This window comes from Stereum hirsutum (assembly GCF_000264905.1).
Source record: "Stereum hirsutum FP-91666 SS1 unplaced genomic scaffold STEHIscaffold_8, whole genome shotgun sequence".
NCBI classification, from domain to species: domain Eukaryota; kingdom Fungi; phylum Basidiomycota; class Agaricomycetes; order Russulales; family Stereaceae; genus Stereum; species Stereum hirsutum.
In genome coordinates, this window is record NW_006763138.1 from 1,411,473 (window position 1) to 1,429,411 (window position 17,939).

At 53.7% G+C, this 17,939-nt stretch overlaps 4 protein-coding genes across 4 annotated transcripts; 3 read left to right on the top strand and 1 right to left on the bottom strand.

Moving 5' to 3' along the window:
• Positions 1-42: 42 nt before the first annotated feature.
• On the top strand, positions 43-3,933 carry STEHIDRAFT_157659 (uncharacterized protein; the record flags this gene model as incomplete). The annotated part of the gene is made up of 4 exons (XM_007304955.1): positions 43-131; positions 259-936; positions 972-1,268; positions 1,407-3,933. 4 exons carry the CDS (start codon positions 43-45, stop codon positions 3,931-3,933), a joined length of 3,591 nt encoding a protein of 1,196 aa, XP_007305017.1.
• Positions 3,934-5,111: 1,178 nt separating this feature from the next.
• Positions 5,112-8,960, bottom strand: STEHIDRAFT_80367 (uncharacterized protein). The gene is made up of 22 exons (XM_007304627.1): positions 8,804-8,960; positions 8,633-8,744; positions 8,468-8,568; positions 8,308-8,402; positions 8,192-8,257; positions 8,111-8,134; positions 8,006-8,048; positions 7,904-7,947; positions 7,738-7,781; positions 7,632-7,677; positions 7,439-7,572; positions 7,281-7,380; positions 7,109-7,214; positions 6,969-7,044; positions 6,891-6,909; positions 6,740-6,827; positions 6,570-6,679; positions 6,312-6,513; positions 6,238-6,245; positions 5,892-6,170; positions 5,746-5,817; positions 5,112-5,542 (listed from the first exon to the last, which is right to left on the bottom strand). Exons 1-22 carry the CDS (start codon positions 8,868-8,870, stop codon positions 5,246-5,248), a joined length of 2,133 nt encoding a protein of 710 aa, XP_007304689.1. The 5' UTR covers positions 8,871-8,960; the 3' UTR covers positions 5,112-5,245.
• Positions 8,961-9,631: 671 nt separating this feature from the next.
• STEHIDRAFT_98529 (amidase) lies at positions 9,632-12,118 on the top strand (the record flags this gene model as incomplete). Its single annotated transcript, XM_007304956.1, has 13 exons — positions 9,632-9,810; positions 9,888-10,001; positions 10,051-10,177; positions 10,237-10,374; positions 10,439-10,461; positions 10,514-10,557; positions 10,617-10,683; positions 10,745-10,826; positions 10,890-11,262; positions 11,328-11,473; positions 11,534-11,646; positions 11,710-11,849; positions 11,919-12,118. The coding sequence occupies 13 exons, from the start codon at positions 9,632-9,634 to the stop codon at positions 12,035-12,037; spliced, it is 1,665 nt and encodes a 554-aa protein (XP_007305018.1). The 3' UTR covers positions 12,038-12,118.
• A 1,183-nt stretch (positions 12,119-13,301) lies between these two features.
• STEHIDRAFT_111681 (uncharacterized protein) lies at positions 13,302-16,734 on the top strand (the record flags this gene model as incomplete). Its single annotated transcript, XM_007304957.1, has 2 exons — positions 13,302-15,903; positions 15,977-16,734. 2 exons carry the CDS (start codon positions 13,302-13,304, stop codon positions 16,732-16,734), a joined length of 3,360 nt encoding a protein of 1,119 aa, XP_007305019.1.
• Positions 16,735-17,939: the final 1,205 nt, after the last annotated feature.

The following is a 17,939-nucleotide window of genomic DNA, read 5'->3' on the forward strand; positions in this document are numbered from 1 at the left end:
AGAGGAAAGAAGCCTGGCAAGCGAGTGTGGCGCCACACGTTCATGGAATTTCGATCGTCCAAAAGCGGTAAGGTGAATCGAGGCGGCCGGAAGCGGAAGGAGAGGCCGGCGTGGCAATCCGCCACGCAGATGTGCGAGCCTTCGTGATGGGGATCATGCAGCTGACGGGTGGCACGAGGCCCTCTCTGATTGCAGTAGCGACCAGCGCCCGCCTCCCGCCAGATGAACCAGTCTGCATCCCGCCGTGCTGTGGCCCAGCGAGTGGCGGGAGCGAGGAGACGAGAGGGCGGGGGACTGGGGCGGCACAGGAGACTGGGATGAGGGAAAATTTCCGCAAGGGGAAGACCGGAGGGAGCCGGAGCGGAGAGTGGCGGTGTTTACGGATAAGAAGGATGCCGTAAGCGGCACGCGCCACAGGTCATTCCTTTTCGAGCGGGAGTTGGCATATATTATCCTGCCGCCGCCGCCACCGTGGCCCTCTCCTCTTTCCCCCCATCTCCCACTCTCTCTGTGGTGGCGAGCACGTACCAAGGCCCCCGCCCTCGCCGTCGTCCCCGTCGTTGACCACCGTCTCACCTTTGCACACATGGAGCAACCCGACGCCGCCGTCGTGGCACCCATCGTCCTCCCTCTCCACTCGTCGTCTGTGGCAACCGCGCCGCCGGAGAGCTCAGAGCGCGCGACGTTGCCTCCCCAGGAGCAGCCCGCGGACGGGCCACGCCCCTCCCCCTTTGCTGCTGCCGTCCCTCCCGCCCAGCCTCAAGAGTCAAACACGAACGGTACCACCGACAACGCCAACAACGACGCGACCGGCACCCAACAACCCCTGCCGGAACGTCCCGCGGAGGTATCGACCCTTAAGCCGGTCGGTCTCTCCCCTGCCAACTGGGCCGGTGGCGCCAGCCCCGCCGCTGTGCCACCCAACGCAGCCAATAGGTATGCCTCTCATACCCAACTTTGTTCTTGATAAGTGCCACACCAACACCTTTGCCCCGCTTTCTCATTGTTGCGCCCTCCGTCGTTGTCGTCGACGACGACGACAACAGTAGTGGCGCACCGGTATGGAAGCCTACATGGAACAAGATGGGTTACAACCCTCCTCAACCCAATGGTAGCCAGCCTTCCAAACCAGAGTCTGTTCCAGAGGGCGACGCCACCGCCGTAACTGGAGCGCCGGCTGCTCCTGTGGCACCCTCCACCGGCTCGGCTCAAAATATGTTCCAAGACTATCTCGGGGAACGCTTGTCCCCGTCAGAACCAAAACCATCGTTAGTGTTTCTGCTTTCTATACGTCCTCTTTCCTTCTCAGCCTCTTTGTCTCTTCCTTTTATTTGTCTTTTTCTCTATATTTCTATTGCCGCGTGAACCAGACGAGGTACTAAAGCCGGACCGTCCTCTATATCCAGTTCTCTTGGTTCCCTCTCACCACCACCCACCGATATCGAATCCACCACGAACAACCGCGACGTTCCGAAACGCAAGGCCGCCTCAGTTGCAGCTGCCCTCTGCAAGCGCGAAGCGACCGACTCCCTACCTCGCAATGGTAAAGCCTCTCTTGCTGCTGGACGCAAGACTCCTGCCGAACGTAAAGCCTCCTCGAAGACCGCAACGTCCGCTAAGGACAAAGTTACAGGCAAAGTCAAGGGCACCGCGTCTGGCGCGGCGTCGACCAAGAGCAAGCGAACCCTGAAGTATCTCGCGACCGAGGCGTTGGAGACGAGAGTGTGCAAGTATTGCGACCACGAGCCGTTCTCGAGGGCGAAGGATTGCTTCAGACATATGAACAATTCGTGCCCGAATAACCCTTCGAAACACGCGGAGGAGTGCCCGGATTGCCACAAGTCGCTTTCGAGGGGCGACGCGTTGAAGAGGCACTACAAGACGTGCAAGGAGAGGGAGGAGAGGATGGCGAAAGAGAACGGAACTGAACTACCGGCTCCCGCTGCGGCTGGGAGCGTCGCTGCTGGGAAGGGCAAGCGCTCCGCTGAAGACGACGAGCAGGGTTCCGAGGGGGATAAGGAGAAGAAGAAGAGGAAGGTCGCGACTCCGAGGAAGAAACCCGCTACGCCTAGGGCTGGACCGAAGAAGAAGGCGTCTGGATCTGCCTCTGTTGCTCCAGGTGATCCATCCGCCAAGGATCACGCGTCCCTTTTCGCTCAGGCTGAGGAACGTCTCAAGGGCGCGAACGGTGCACCTGAGGGCGAATCCGAGGTTGGAGAGTCCGAGCTCGAGTCTGAGGCCGATGAGGACGCGGAGGGCGAACCTGATGGTGAGATTCCTGCTGCTGGTGACGTCGTCATGACCGACAGCGCGAAACCCGTCCCCGCCACGTCGACCGAAACGCTCCAGGTCCAGGATATCGAGATGGGTGACGCTTCGAGGCCGAAGACTACCAGAAGGCAAAGCACCAGACCTCCGAAGCCGAGAGCGAAGCGTGCAGGCAAGAACGCTGATGGTCAAGTCAAGGGCAAGGAGCTCGAGTCGGAGGAGGGCGTCTCACCTCCTCCGGGGTTAAACCTCCTCAAGGGCGACGGAACCCTCGCTAACATCGCAGCAGACGGTAGTTCTTCGACTCTTCCCGGTGGCGCATTCACTTCCGCCATCTTCCCATCCACCACTCCCGGCACAACGCTTCCTTCCAGCTCCCTCGTCGCTGCTGCAGACGGATCTATGTCTGCACCACCTTCCGTCCTCGCTCTCGACCCGAACTCGAAGGAAGGCCTTGCTCAGCGCAAGTGCAAATTCTGTGACCATCCGCCATTCACGCGCGCTCAGGACTGCTTGAGGCATATGGAGCACAGTTGCCAGGCGAATCCGAACAGGAAGGTCACAGAGGTGTGCGACGAGTGCCATATGCAGCTGAGCAGGAGCGATGCGTTGAAGAGGCATTATAAGACGTGCGGGAAGAGCAAGAGGAAGGGTGGCAAGGGCGCGTCTTCGATCAATGTTCCGGGGAAGAGTGGCAGCTCGAGTGCGATCGTCACTGGCAGTGGTGGCGAGGGTAGCCCGAGTGTGGGCCCGAGCGCGGCGCCGAATGGAAAGGGGAAGGAGAAGGAGAAGAGCAAGAGTCAGAGCCCGGATAAAGGTGTCGAGGGCGAGGGTGCGAACGTCGGTGAGGCGGGTCCGGAGAGCGACCAAGGCAAGACGGACGACGCCTCGAAGAACGACGGCGCCACCGCCGCCACAGGGGCTAATGACGCCTTACCAGTTCGCAACGCTATGGTCGAAGATCTCCTCCGCGCCGTTGAAGCCGCTCGTGCCGCCGAAATGGCAAGTTCAAACCCTTCTGCTCCCTCCACAGCCGCCAACGGCGCCACCAGCACCGCCAACTCTGCCAACGCCGCTCTTCCGCCCTCTGTCGCTTTGACCCAAGCAGATGCGTTCAGTCAAGCCATAGCCTTCGCTCAACAAGCCGCCGCTCCGCTCGGTCAACAACAGCAGGGCGTGCCGACGACGAGCAGTTCGTTGGCTGGCGCTTTGGGACCTGCACCTGCGTTCGTTTTGGACCCGGCGTTGGCGAACGCGACCGCGAACACGCCGGTCAGTCTTTCTGCGCCTGGTGCTCCTGGCGTTCCGCCTACGATGTCTGGGGAAGCCAAGCAAGCTCCTGAGGCGACTAAGGAAGGTGGTACTGCGCCTGCGCCTGTCCCTGCTCCTGGGTACGAGAAGGGACCGGCTGAGGCCGTTGCGTCTACGACTGGCGCTGTTCCCAATCACTCACAGACACAGGCGCAGGCTGCGGCTGCGGCGGCAATGCTTAGCGCGATGAATCCTGCGGAACAGGCCAAGGCGAATGAGATCGCAAATGCTATCGCGGCGCATTTGGCGATTGTGCATAGTCAGCAGCAGCAGCAGCAACAGCAACAGACGGCGGCACAGGTGCAGCAGCAGCAGGGGACGAATGGGCAGGGAGCGGGTGCGAGTGGGCAGTGAGGTGGTTTGGGCAGTTGAGGTGTGCACTGTGGAGGTGGAGCTGGAGAGGACGATTGGTTTGGCGTTCAAAAAGAGAGGGATGTAATATATGTGAAATCGTGGTTCGTGGCTCTAAATTTGCTCGTTCGAATTCGTTTTGGGACTCGTCTTCGTTCGTGTTCGTTCGTTAGTCAGTCCGTCTGTTTGTCTGGTTGGTTTTATTGACCAGTCCGTTTCGACCGTCTTCTGCCGCTTCTGTTTCGGTCTGCATTTTCTGCTACTTGTGTGCATATTTTTTTTCTTCTTTCGTTCTGTGTCCTTGCGCTTCGTCTCGTCTCGTCCCGTTCCGGTCGCGTTTGTCGTTCCTATCTGCCCGTCTGCCTCCTTGTTTATTCGTGCGTCTCGCATCGTCATCGTATCCTCTCGTCTCGTAAAGTCTCGTTGCTCCTTGATTATTTGCTCCTCCCTCCTCTCCCCTCTTCACTCCCCAATCAATCGAACTCCAGCCTCCGTTCCATCTCCATCACAATTTCCACACCACACCAACGTCCGTCGAGTCGAAACAGTACACAACGACGGACGTCGCCATACCCCACCGCCTTGCTCTCCCATCCCCTCTATCCTCCATATCGTTTTCTGTTTGTTCTCTTCCTGTTTCTTCATTTTTGCATTTTGCTTAGTCCTCCTTTCTCGCACGAGCGCGAGTCTTTTGAAATGTACATCATCGGCGCCTCACGGCCCTCCTCAGTTCACTATTCTACGTAGCATAATTCTTCGTTTTTGGCCTTCAGTTTCGTTTTTGATTCTAATTCCGAATTTCGTTCGTTCGTTGGAGGCCAACCCCCAAGTCCTTTATGGTCAGTTTGGTTGTCTACCGACTTGATTCGCCTTTTTCCCCTTTTGATTTCCTGTGTCGTTGTTCTCGGATGGTCTGGTTGACAGGAAGGAGGCTCGTGCGGTTGGTGCTGCGGTGGGTAGAGATGGTAGAGAGGATATGATACATAGTTCGTTCTATGCCGTATGCGTATTACTATCAGTACCGAGTCTTGTTTCTTCACCTATGGCCTCCTGATCGACGATTGTTCTTCGATTTTCGATTTTTCTTTTCAATACATGCGTTTTATGCTCTTCCGTTTCTTGCGTGTGCCGGGACGAGGGAGCTCCATCATCCAAGGGCAAATACACAGTCGGAAAATCAAGATCCCAAACTGAACAAGATACAATAAGTAGAATAGTCTCTCGAAGTCTACATGGCAGTCATTCTATCATAAATCATAACGAACCCGAGTGAGTCACTACTCTAGCGCCCTCTCAAAACCCGCACAAAGCTGCGTCAAGGAAGATGCGTCGTCGCCATCACACCGTGCGTACTATCCCCTTTCTCAGTCACTCCCTCCACATCATCTCCATTCCTGATATTGTTCCCGAGCGTCTCTGACTCGTAGACTTCTGGTATGGGCTCCTTCGTGTCTTCTGCTGACAGTTCGGAGGGCGAGTCGGAGTTGGAGTTATATTTGGTGCCAGTGGTGGTGGCGGAGGTGGAACGGAATGTTAGGAGGCCCCTGAAGATCGCGGCGAGTTGGTCGCGAGATTCCCATACGGGGAGGATGGTGATCGTGAGGGCTGCGATCTGGTTTTTTGGGTCAGTTCATTTGAGTGTGGCGCGTGAGCCCGTGGATGAAGGGGCAAGGGTTGCGTGGGTGAGAGGTTGTTAATTTTGGAATATAGCGAGACAGGGAGAAGCAGGTGGCGAAAGGCGGTAGAGTGGTGTGGGATGGGAATCAAAACGAAGCGATCCGTGAGATGAGAAGTAAAAAATAGACTTGGACGTACCCAGCCCCAGATAAACTCTACTACGACAAAGGCGACGAAGCCTGATTTAGGGAAAATGTACTTGGTCCCGTACTACAATACGGCATACATCCAGAAAATATCGTAAGTGCCACAACAACGCCAGCCCAATGAAGACCTCGACTCACCATCGGAAGAGGAATCAAAATCAAGAACACAAGCGCCAACACGATCGTCACCCATCTCGCCGTTCTCGAAGCCCGTCGTAGAGCGTCACGATCGAAGTGGCCCAGATCATCGACTTTCTCGAGGGCGAAGACTTCGTCGCCCACGCGTGGTTGGATTGCATCCATGCGTAAGAGGCGGCTCCAGTCATATTTAGGTACAGAGAGGCCTGGGACGAAACGAGCCACGAGATGCCACAGCAAGGGGACGAAGATGCCCGTTACTGCACCGGAAAACATAGGCTATGGGACGGTATGCGACAAGGTTTAGACAAGAAACACTGATGACCGGTGAAAATTAATGGCTTACCCAGTCGCCTAAAAACAAATCAGTCGGTGAGTCTTACATCCCTGAAGGTCAAGTTCTACGAGACTGAAACTCACCGAAAGTGGTATCAACCGAGATGGAGCCATACACATGTTTTGTGACTCCCAACCAGGCAGCCAAAGCAGCCGCAAGACCAAGGAGTGGTGAATAAATCGCTGTTGTTCTGCTCATCTTGGAGCTCATGAGTGACCCGGCGAGGGGAATTACCGCAGGAGAGATGACAACGCCGAGGAATTCGAGCAACCAGGCCATACTCAGCTACAATTCGAGAGTTATTGAGAGAGATTATAGTGAGATGAGTGGGCCAAGCATACATCAGCGTAGTAAAGTCCGGTGGCGAAACAGGAGCTGAAGATCGCAAAGCCGATGACGCAGGAGTGGCCTATAAAGAGAAGTTCCCTGTCCGTTGCTTGAGGGCGCAGATCTAAAATTTGATATAAGTCAGTCGACAAAGCAGATCATCAGGACGGGTTCAAACACTCACAAGGTCTATAGACATCGTAAGTGAGTACCGAACTCAATGCAATATATTCAGCCGAAGAGCTGCTTGTGACGGCCATGAAAACCATGAGCTAGGTAGAAATTGTAAGCTACATCGACTTGTGCATGGTAGAAATAACCATGGTAGAACATACCAGGATGGCGGCAGCACCTCTGAAGGAAGTATCGTCAGGGAACTTGCTAGTGAGAAAAGTCGAAAAGCAAGAACTCACCCAGTACCCATGAGAGCCTGGGCGGTGAGCGGCAAGATGAGTCCATTATTGGAGACGTAGGTCGTAATACCACCGGCTGAAAGATCGTGCTTGATCAATAGATAACTCATTTAATGAGACTTTCAAAGCGATAAACTAACGTTGTGGCCAGTAAGACGTGTCCTGAAGAACGACAGCAGCGAAGGCTATAGTCCCAGAAAGGCCCAATGGTATCGCAAACCATGTGGCGCCTCCGATGAAGTATCCCTAAGGTCATTCATCTCGGCATGAGTTTTACACCACTTTGCAAATAATGAAGTGGACAGGGCTTACGGAGACAACGGCAGAAGGCGTGGCAGCCAGAGCTTTTTGACCATAGGCAGGGTCCACGAATACGGAAGCGAATCCACTGACCAAGACGACCCCCGCAAAACTGGCAATACGCGGCATGATGAGTAGTGGTCGAACATTCGCATTGAGGGAGTGCTCACATCAGACCTTCCTCAGAGTGCATGGTCAAATACGATCCTTTGTAAGTACCGTAGCAAGGATAGGTGTCTGCGGCGGCTGTAAGCATGTCGTATAGCTTGGTTGGTGAGCCTATAGCTTCGGAACTTGTCATGACCTAGACGAGACAGAGTTCGATTCAGCAGGTAAACAGATGTACGGTTGAGATGGGAGTACCTTGAACATGACCACGAGGAGAATGACATAGATCACGACGGTGTGTCTGGGAACAAGACAGGATCAGGGAAGTACGTCTAGGGTGCAGTGGGCAAGGAAAACGTACATCCAGTCTGCGACGAAGGTTGCCTTCAACCCGCCTGATAGTGTCTCTGCAGCAAGCGTGTCAGAACAGGCTATGTTTTAAGCACAAGCAGACGTACATAAGATATAAAACGTGACAGGCCGAAAGAATGAGTATAGCGTCGGAAGTCATCGTGGCATCCTCTTACATAGAGCACCACTCCGGTAGGAATCAGGAAGAGTGCGGCGACAGCTGTGAGGACCAAACTTGCGTTATTTCACTTCTAAGTGTGGATTGTGAAAAGACGCACTGTGCATCCCGGTTATGCTAGATACAGCAGCCGAAGCACCCAACTGATGCGATACATGGCGTCAACTCTAACAAAGGAACTTCCAGAAAATTTGCGAGGACATACCAGAAGAGCGGCTGACACAAGAACCTAGGGTAATTCGTATCAGAGGATGCTTCCCATGAAACGTTTATTGGAGCACCTTACCTGGGTCGCAATACCAAAGCAAAGAAGAACGATGTGAGCGCTTGTGCCCCAGCGAATTCGAACGACCTAGACACCGTTCAGTCGATTTCACTCTGTAGTACAAGTTGCCAACAGACCTCCAGCAGAGTATGACAACGCGGAGCGCGTGATTTCAGTTCAATGGCCACGATTGCGAACGCGAAGATCTGAACGCAAGCTCCTGCCGCAAAGACTGCCGGCCCACGGAATCAGCTATCTGGGTTGTAATATAACATCCGCCAACAGAACAAGACGTACACCAAAGACCAGGCAAACCGTAAACCGTTGTGATCCGAACAGAATTCAAAAGTGTTGCTGCCCAACACCACGAAGAAACGACAGCAGACGCGATCAGTCCCCTGCAGAAGGAAATAGAATTGAGTGCATTGGTCTTTTGACTTGGCAGATATTGATGATGCTTACTTCTTGACTGAACGACGAGCAGTCATGTAAGCCTCTACGGTCTCTCTCTCAGACAGGGCGCGCCGGCCAATCCAACTCGCCAAGGATAGCAAGCCGGCGAAGACAAGTCCAACTGCAAAGACAGGAAGTGAGCCTATACCTGCATATTGAATGCTAGACACTGTGACTTACATCCAATTACAATTCCATAGCCTAGTCCCTGAGAGAGAGGTGCGTGATTTTCTGTGGTGGTCGACATCGTATGTCCGTGCTGGAAGACAAGACGAAGCAGAGGAGCGTTAGGGCAATCAACCCTCGTCGACCGCGAGTGATGTAAATCGTCAGGTTCGTTCCCAGCAGATCTAGACGACTCATTGATGGTATATGTATGATAGTTTCTCTGTTTCGTGGTCCTGAGCGGCACCGATGCTTGATCGTCGTTGCTTATCCCCACGGCCGCTACTTAGCTGAGCAGTTCCGTCCGGCAGGGTGCTTATCGACCAAGTATCGACTCTTCGACAGAATGAGATATCGGACAGAAGAAGAACAGCATGACCAGACGCGCAGAAGTTATCAGTACACAGAGCTTCTGGGTCTCCGGGAAAGAGTGGTTGTCGACGTTTTATAGCGGCGTATTCTGGTTCGTTACCGGGCCACTGCTCCTGGGCCACTCTTCACCACACCAAGTGCTAGCGGCCGTTGTTCACCTCCCGATGTAAGGCACCTAATTACCGTTGATCCCATACATATAACCAGAGGTCCAACGAGTGCTCAATATTGGTTCCCAAGCACGTACAGCAGTCGGTTATGCCGATGTTCGGACATAAGACCAACATAGACTCGTCGATAAGATTCAGGCGTCGGAACGGTCTCAGGCCTCAGGACCTATCTCAGCCCTATCTGTACGAGGAGGTGAAATAGAAGTGTCAGCAGACATAATGTATCCGATGAGAGAGTTCAAGACAGACAAAACAGGACTTTGCGCGACAATCCTGCATCCTTTCCATCTCGCAGTTCAACATGGCCGTCGACGACGAGAGCTGGAAGAAAGTCGCGCACGCCAAGCAAGAAGAGCGCCTTCGGAAAATTCCGGACAAGTGGCGCCTGCCTTCTCACACCCTTCCTTCCTCTGAAACTTTTGATGTCCTTTCTTTTCCTGAATTATCGGGATTCTTCTCGGACGCAGAACTTGCTATAACGTGAGCTTTGATTCATTGTCTATATGTTTCGTTGCTTTGCTGTGGGATAGTCCCAACTGATTGCGATTCGAGAGCAGGAAAGCGACTGCCTCGCACATTGTCCAGAATGTGGCGTCAAAAACATGGACCGCTGTGCAGGTCACCGAGGCTTTCTGCAAGCGTGCATCAGTGGCCCAACAACTCCTCAATTGGTAGATTTTTGCTTTACTAGAATCGGTCACCGTGCTGATAGCATCGCAGCCTATCGGAAATAAACTTCACCAATGCTCTCCAACGCGCGACTGAACTCGATGCGTACCTTGCGCAGACTGGAAAGACTGTTGGTCCTCTTCATGGTCTTCCCATTTCCCTCAAGGATCAATTCCAGGCAGGTTACTTTCTATAACGCGCAGCACTTTGGTTCAGCTAATTCCGCCACACCTCCAGATCGCAGGGCTCGACACTACAATGGGTTATGTTTCCCAAGCACATCAACCGGCGAAAGAAGACTCCACAGTCGTTGCGATGTTGAAGAACCTCGGCGCTGTTATCTACTGCAAGACAAATGTGCCTACTACCCTTATGGTTAGTATTTTCTTCTTTGTGAGGATTGATGATGCATGTAAGGCTGACCTGCGATCCATATCAGTGTGGCGAGACGATCAACAATATGTCAGCATCCCGTCCTTATGCTGTACGGTTATTGCTCAAGCTTTTCTTTCAGTTTTGGAAGAACGGTGAACCCTGCTAATCGACAGCTTACACCTGGTACGTCCCCTGCTCAGATTGTTCCGCAATATTGTATGGATTGTGATCATGAACTCAAGGTGGATCATCCGGCGGAGAGACTGCTCTAGTATCATTTCATGGAAGTCCTTTGGGCATTGGTACCGAGTAAGCATTCATCCCCTCTGCAAATCATCTTAAATTGATATTTCTGTCCCGCGTACTGCAGCATTGGTGGCTCCATACGTAACCCCGCCACCTTTACTGGACTTTGGGCTTTGCGTCCGTCCAATGGCCGTGTTTCCTATCAAGTAATCTCCCTTGTCACCTCAACAGACTTTCATTCTTGCTGATTCCTGTCCGCCTCATACTAGCGCGCCAACAATTCGTTTCTCGGCCAGGAGACCATCAATTCTTGCGCTGGCCCATTTACCCATTCCCCTCATGATATCAACCTCTTCATGTCTTCTCTTGCTTCTCAGCAGCCGTGGCTTCTTGACCCCGTCTGTCTTCCTATACCGTGGCGTCAAGATGTCGTTGACTCCGTTCAAGGCAAGAAGCTTTGCTTTGCATGGGCTTGCGGGGACGGAATCGTGAGGCCTCATCCCCCGCTTCGAAGAGCTATGGATATCACGAAGAAGAAGTTGGAGGAGGCGGGGCACACCATTATCGAGTGGATCCCTAAGAATCTGAATGTTGCAGGACAATTGGCGTTGAAGGTGTGGCGATCTGACGGGGGAGCGGACGGTATGGCAATCCTTGTGCTTCTGTCTCTCCAAGCTGGACTAAGTTTATACATCCATGGGTCTCAGTCCGCGCTCAGATCGACCCATCCGGAGAACCTTGGATCCCGGAAGTAAAGGAGCTCTTGCAGCCTGTCTACGATGACGCCACACCGAAGCTCACTGTGTTCGACCTATGGCAAATCCAGAGGGCTCGTCAACTCTTCGCCACCGAGGTTAGCTACCCTCCGAAACTGGTCCTATCGCTTCTCGGCTGATATATTGGACTCCCACAGTGGCTTGAGAACTGGAATCGGACGGCTGAATTTACCGGAACAGGTAGACCCATTGACGGATTGATTATGCCTGTCCTCCCGTTTACGGCCAAACCACACGGAGGACGTTACCCGTAAGTCTGCTTGTCTTTACCGTTGTATTCACGTTCCTCATCTCTTGTACGGCTCGATTCTAGGTACGCATATGGGTCCCTCTCCCCTGTTCTTGACCTGAGTACGGGAGTCTTCCCCGTCACCCGAGTTGATCAAGAACTCGACCAGGCTGGTGTCGACTACGTGCCTTTGAGTGAAGTAGACGAGGAGGTTCACAAATTCTGTGAGTCATCCTGGCATTTGTGCGGCATGGACTTCGTTTTCTAATCGCGTCCGTGCGAAAACCTCCTAGACGAAGGCCCGGAGAAGTGGAAGAACGCGACCGTGGGTTTGCAGCTGATTGGTCGGAGGTTGGAAGAAGAGAAGGTCGTCGGCATGCTTATAGAGATTGAGAAGGCGTTGAATGCGTGAACAATGCGACCCGACTGGACTTCAATAAAACTACGAGGTTGTGTCAATAGATGCGCGGAATGCCACATACCTATGTACGATTAGTGGGGCTGTATTACGCTGATCATTGTTCAGCACAAGTGAATCGCCTTGCATTACCTCGGGGCGATACTCGAGACACCCATGATCTTCAAGTAATGTTTTCACACACACACTATAGTTTCAGTTTTGGCTGAAGCATAAGCCTCAGGTGCTGCTTGTAGATAGATGTCTGGTGGAGTTCGGTTTCGACTTTTCCATCATTATTGCATTGAGTACATCGGCATTCGAGCGCATGGGTACTTATTCCGACGGCAAGACCTCTGGACTCCTGTATCAGCATGTGTGGTTTTTTAATGGCTTGGGCTCGAAATGGAAACGATTTGAACCTGCCCCGTACGGCCAAAAGCGTAAGTACTACTACATCTCTGATCAGACACAGAGCTCGAGGTGAAAGATCCCGCCGGCACATCGATCTCGGGCCGCAAATGAAAGCCGCCGCCCAACGTGGCGAATCGAAAACATGCGGAAAGATACCAAATCGGGCCTGTTCGGTATGTCAAGCAAAGCCACGATCGCACGGAACATCTGTCACAAAATCATGATCTTCTGCTTCCGTTCCGCGGGGAGATACTTATATACTCCGTCCATGCATGCAAGTCATGCTGCTGTTTTGGGTGCGTTGGCTCTTGAGCTCTATCCTTCAAGACCTCCCTTCACTTCAGGCCCGCGCAACGACGAACGTCGGGTAACCCGACGGCAAGAAGAAGACGACGTCCACACGATTTCTTGACGATACAATATTACTTACGAGGGATTCTTTACGAACATACGAACGACGCGGTCACCAAGTCAGATACGAGTCGACCGGGCAGGTTACGCGAGCGAGCCGAGGCTAGGGAGCGGCGACGATTTATTATTCTGGAACTAATATCAGTACTTCTAGTGCCTATCAATCTAGGCGAAGGGTGGTTCAAATCATCATCCCTATTTGCTGACGGTGCGTACTCGCACTTCGACGCGGGACCGTCATCGCTGCTCTTGACGAGTGTGTGTGATACGGGGCATGTTCAGTCTCCTGTTCGGTCCTCTGTTTGCTCTGCTGTAGCTGACTGCGCCTCTGGTCCATCTCCTGCACTCTGACAACAATATCTTTCAGAGAGTCAGCTGACTCTGGCTGCTGGATACCTATACCCCCTTGACCGACAAGTGCCAGACGGACCCGCTTAACCCCCACTTAGCCACGATGCCTTCTATCCTCACTCGCTTCCGAACGCGCGCTATAAGCCAAACTACTTCCGACTCTTCACAGACCGCACGCCCTATCACGCCCACGAACGACCAACAGTTTCTTTCTTCGACTCAATCACATATATATTCATCGTCATCATCGTACGACCGCGACCGCGACAGACTTGGACCACTTTCATACTACTCCCATTCTCATTCCTCAACCACGCCACCGCCACTCACGTCACCTACACAATCACAACCACAACCACCAATAGAGCGCAAGATCTTTCCGGACGTTAATACGTTACTAGAAGAATACTCCGCCGAACCTTCATCGACATCGACGTATGCTCCCGTTTCACCACTACCATCATCATCATCACCTATGCAGCAGCAGAAGAGGAAGCAGCAGGTACCCCGGAGGTCTTTGGACGAGGTGTTCATTAGGCCGCTCAGACCGAGGAGACCTTCTGCGGCTACTCAGGCTACTCCTTCACCCACGTCACAGCAAACATTTCCCAGTTCCTCGAAGTCAAAGAGAAAGGAAGACACTGTTATGCCCCCTCTGCCCCCTCCTCCCCCTGCAGCCGTGAGCGTAGAAGCCTTCGGCCACGACCGACCTCCATCCTCGACGAGTCTTACGAGTCGCAAATCGGTCGGACGGAGCGGGAGAATCTTGTCAAGGATGACAGCGATGGCCACGCCGGGGGATTGGTCAACTTTTGGCAGAGGCGTTACAGGTGCGGGAAGTGGAAGTCATGCGAAGGAGCAGCCTTCGGCTTGGCATACGAGGTTTCGGAGCAGAGGAGGGGAGAGGAATGCGAGCAGTAGGACGGGGAGTACGAGGTCGAGGAGTTCGGGTGCTGGGTATCCGAGTCGGCATGGGAGGACGCAGAGTACGTTGAATGTGTCGAGACCTTCGACGGGTGCGGCGTCGAGGCCTTCTACGGGCGTGACGGTTTCGCAGTCGGCGTCTTCTCATCAGCATGAGAATAAGGAGAACGATCAGCCTCCTTCTTCGGTTGGCCATTCGCAGTCCCATTCACACTCGCACTCACATTCGATTTCGAATATCTCCCATCCTCCTGTCTCGAGACCAGATTCGAACCCGAAGACTGAAAATACGGGTAACAAGCCCGGAATCCATGCGCACCACACATCTCTCACTTCTGGTTCCTTGGCCGCTAGCTCTCCGAATGACAGCCTCAGTCCTGCCAATAGAGATATCGAGTCGCCACATACCTTTGGAGGATCTTTGTCTGACTCGCAACAGGACCCATCTGGTGCAGCACTTACCTCACTCAACAATCCTTCACTCCTCGCCGTTTCTCCATCTCAGCCAAATGCCCCCGTCCCTCCACTTAACTCTAGCCCGACATCGTCACCAGAGGAGCCTTACTTTCAATTGTATCAACGTGGCGTAACTTATCCTCCTGATGTTCGACAGCGCGCGAGTAGTGCGTTTACGCCGGGTCCTGCTGTAGACGAGACGGAAGTAGAGTCCTCGTCATTTGGGAAGAAAGTCAGGCGTTATCGCAGTATGCCCAAGGTTCAACAAGTCTTCCAGTATTCGTCCTCTGCAGCAGGTCCCAGTCGAATCCGTTCGCCCAGTCGCTCTCCCACCCGTCTTCGCGCACGGTCTCGTGCTCGATCCGGATCCAAACAGAACGAAGACAGACGCGAAAACGCCGACTACTTCGCTCTGCAGTCTCCTGGTACACCTCAGGCTCGAGGCAATTGGGCCACACAGATCTCGAAGGAGGTGCGCCTTGCTCTCGGCCTCGGTTCCGGTCCGTCGTCGGACCCTCCGTCTCCAGGGCTTCCTGAACCGGCAACTTTCCTGCCCTCTTCGTCGTCGTCGACGCCGGCGAATCCCGAGGCACGCGTTAACGACGAGGCGCGCTTTTCGTCCGCAGACAGGATCAATCGCCCTTCTTCTTCTTCTTCTTCTCTGCGATATCCTCAACCTGTTCATTTCTTGTCCTCCGCCGCTGTACCAGGTCCTTCGTTTGATTCGCCGATATACTATCTAGACGATAATTTATTGCGCTCGAGGCGCGATCTCAATCCCGATCTCGAGTCTCCTCCGGACTCGACGAAGACGACTACGGCTTCTGCTCGCACGGAGGAGAAGGCGAAAGATCTGGTGCTTGAACGCGAGAGGACGATGATGCAGCCTGTGGATCTTACGCCGACGGAGGAAGTTCAGGGGCGTCCGAAGGGTAAAGCGAGGTCAGGATCGGGATCGAGGGGTAGTAAAAGTAGAGGGAGTAAGACCTTACGCAGTTCACTCAAAACGTCGCGTTCGAGGAATGCACCCTCCGTTGCACTCGGCGCACCGTTTGTTCTACCACAATCTCAATCTCAAAATGCGGGAGGCCCTTCGTCGCCGGGTGCTGGACCATCGACGCCTCTCAGTCATACCGTCTCGTTCTCGAATGAGTACGAGTCGCCTGATCCGGGTGTGGAGGGGGATGTCAGTGAGGGAGATCCGTTGACGCCGCAGAGTGTGAAGGGGAAGAGGAAGGCGGATGATTTGGATGTCCAGTTGGCTGATCAGAGGGGACAGAGGGCGACGTTTGCGACTGTGCCGATGCCAGATACAAATGAACGAGGTGCGCTGAGTCCGTTCGGGGTTTCTTGAGCGCTTATTCTCACAATGTCTTCAACTTGTTCGTGATATCGCAGTCGTTCGCCAGGGCAGCATCGCGCGGGCTCCATCCGCATTCAAACGTGCACGACTGTCGACACCTTTACAACCACCCTCACCAGGTCATTCGCGACCAGGTTCCTCACAAGCCCAACAAACTTCCCAGGATCAACCCACAACAGGCACCTGGGGAAACCGAGCTTCCTCCCGCGGCCCCGGTCCCTCTCGCGCCCCCTCTCGCGCATCCCAACCCCCCTCCACTGTCCGCGCACAATCCCAAAACGCATCCCACCCCGATGCCGCCGCTGCTTTCGCCACCGCCACCGTCAACTCCACCCCTCGCTCCCACTCGCATCACGACCGCGACCGCGACCGACGCGGTTCCCTCTCCGGCGTCTCCGTCCCCATCTCAGCGTTCATCGTCCCCCACGCACCCTCCGTCTCTCGCTCCTCGCAGTTTCACATGCGAGATCCGAGACGGCCGGCGAAGAAGATGGAGACGGGGTGGGCGTTGCGGTTTCGGAATTTGGAAGAGGACGAGGAGGGGAGTCCGGTGCAGGCTTGGATGTTCTTTGTCGGGTTTTTGGTGTTTCCGGTTTGGTGGGTTGGTGGGTGGGTGTGGAGGGTGCCGAGGACGAGGGAGTTGAGTGTGGATGGGCGTGGACATGGACATGGGGCTGAAGGTGAGCAGGGACATGGGGAAGGAGGTTTGCAGGCGAGAGGGGATGTTAGCGTGAGAGTGGAGAAAGGAGTTATGCTGGACGACCCGAAGATTGAGTTTGGTGAGTCCTGTTGAACCTGGCGCCTTTTTAAAAAAATTCAGCTGTGGTCTTGTGAGATTGGGTTACTGATTATCGGTGCTTTCAGATGCAAAGTCATGGCGATTTCGATGTCGCGTTATGTCTATCGTATCGCTCTTCACTTATATCCCGTTCATCGTCCTCGTAGCCGTCTTCGTAGGTCGGCGGTGAGACCCCTTTCCCATGTCGGCATCCCTATCTTCATGCCTCTTTGCTCGTCGCTACGACTCAGGGCTTGGACCTTCTTAACTTCCACTTCACAGCTCTTGCGCTGCATCGGCCTGCAGCCTCTACCCCTTCCCTGCTCCCACTACCCTGTCCGTCCATCTGATGCTTTATTTCTTTGCGAGTCTATCTCCGTTGTTGTTTACACTAATTGTTCTCACCTCACCGCTAGTCGTTGTCGTTGCCCTTGGTTCTTCCCCCTTGCTCTTCATGTGCTTTCCCCACACATCCCTCTCCAGAGAACCTCGTTGTTCTGATCCTGCGTGGACTGATATTCACAATAATTTTGTCACATATCTTGGACTAGCTAGACGCACCTCGTCCCCATCTGTTGTCACTCTTTTGATACCATTTTGCTCACTTCTTCTTCTTTTATCTTCTTTCCGAGTCACTGTTGCTTGTTGACGTTGATATTACTTACTTACTTACACACACACACCTCGGACTCTACCGAATCCCACCCGAACTCGAACTCAGTCCAAGTCGCTCTAGCTTGTGAGATATATGTACATATACTAGGCTCGTTGAACTTACCGTTTACCGTCATCGTTATTGCTTTTATCACCAGTTGCTGTCCTGTTACTACTGCCACTACTACCGCCCCACCCATTACCTGTTACCTACCACTACACCAGTCTGCCCCCATTTACTCCCGTACCCATCCCTCTTCATAGACCTCTATCCGACACCACCTACACCAGCACCGCATGGACCCCAAACCATGCTCATCTCGTCTCTACAAGCCGGGTCTCAATTGCTTAGAAGCCCTGCGACGCGGTCCACTCATCCACCATCGGTCCCTCTTGCCCTCCAGTCCAATTTTCCATGGTTCTTTGTTTCTCTGTTCCCTTGGTCATTTCCGTAGTTACCAGTTATCGAGCAGTGTTTACCATATCAATATGATACCCTCGTCTACCATTCATTCGACCGAACATGCTGACCTACGTGCGACCGGGCAATTATCTGTGTATTTGTC

Bases quoted from the DNA above. Each gene is read 5' to 3' on its own strand.
- STEHIDRAFT_80367 (XM_007304627.1), bottom strand. From the start codon at position 8,870: ATGTCGACCACCACAGAAAATCACGCACCTCTCTCTCAGGGACTAGGC. The intron at 8,745-8,803 runs GTAAGTCACAGT...CTGTCTTTGCAG, and splicing joins CTATGGAATTGTAATTGGAT to TTGGACTTGTCTTCGCCGGC. The intron at 8,258-8,307 runs GTCTGTTGGCAA...AACGGTGTCTAG, and splicing joins GTTGTCATACTCTGCTGGAG to GTCGTTCGAATTCGCTGGGG.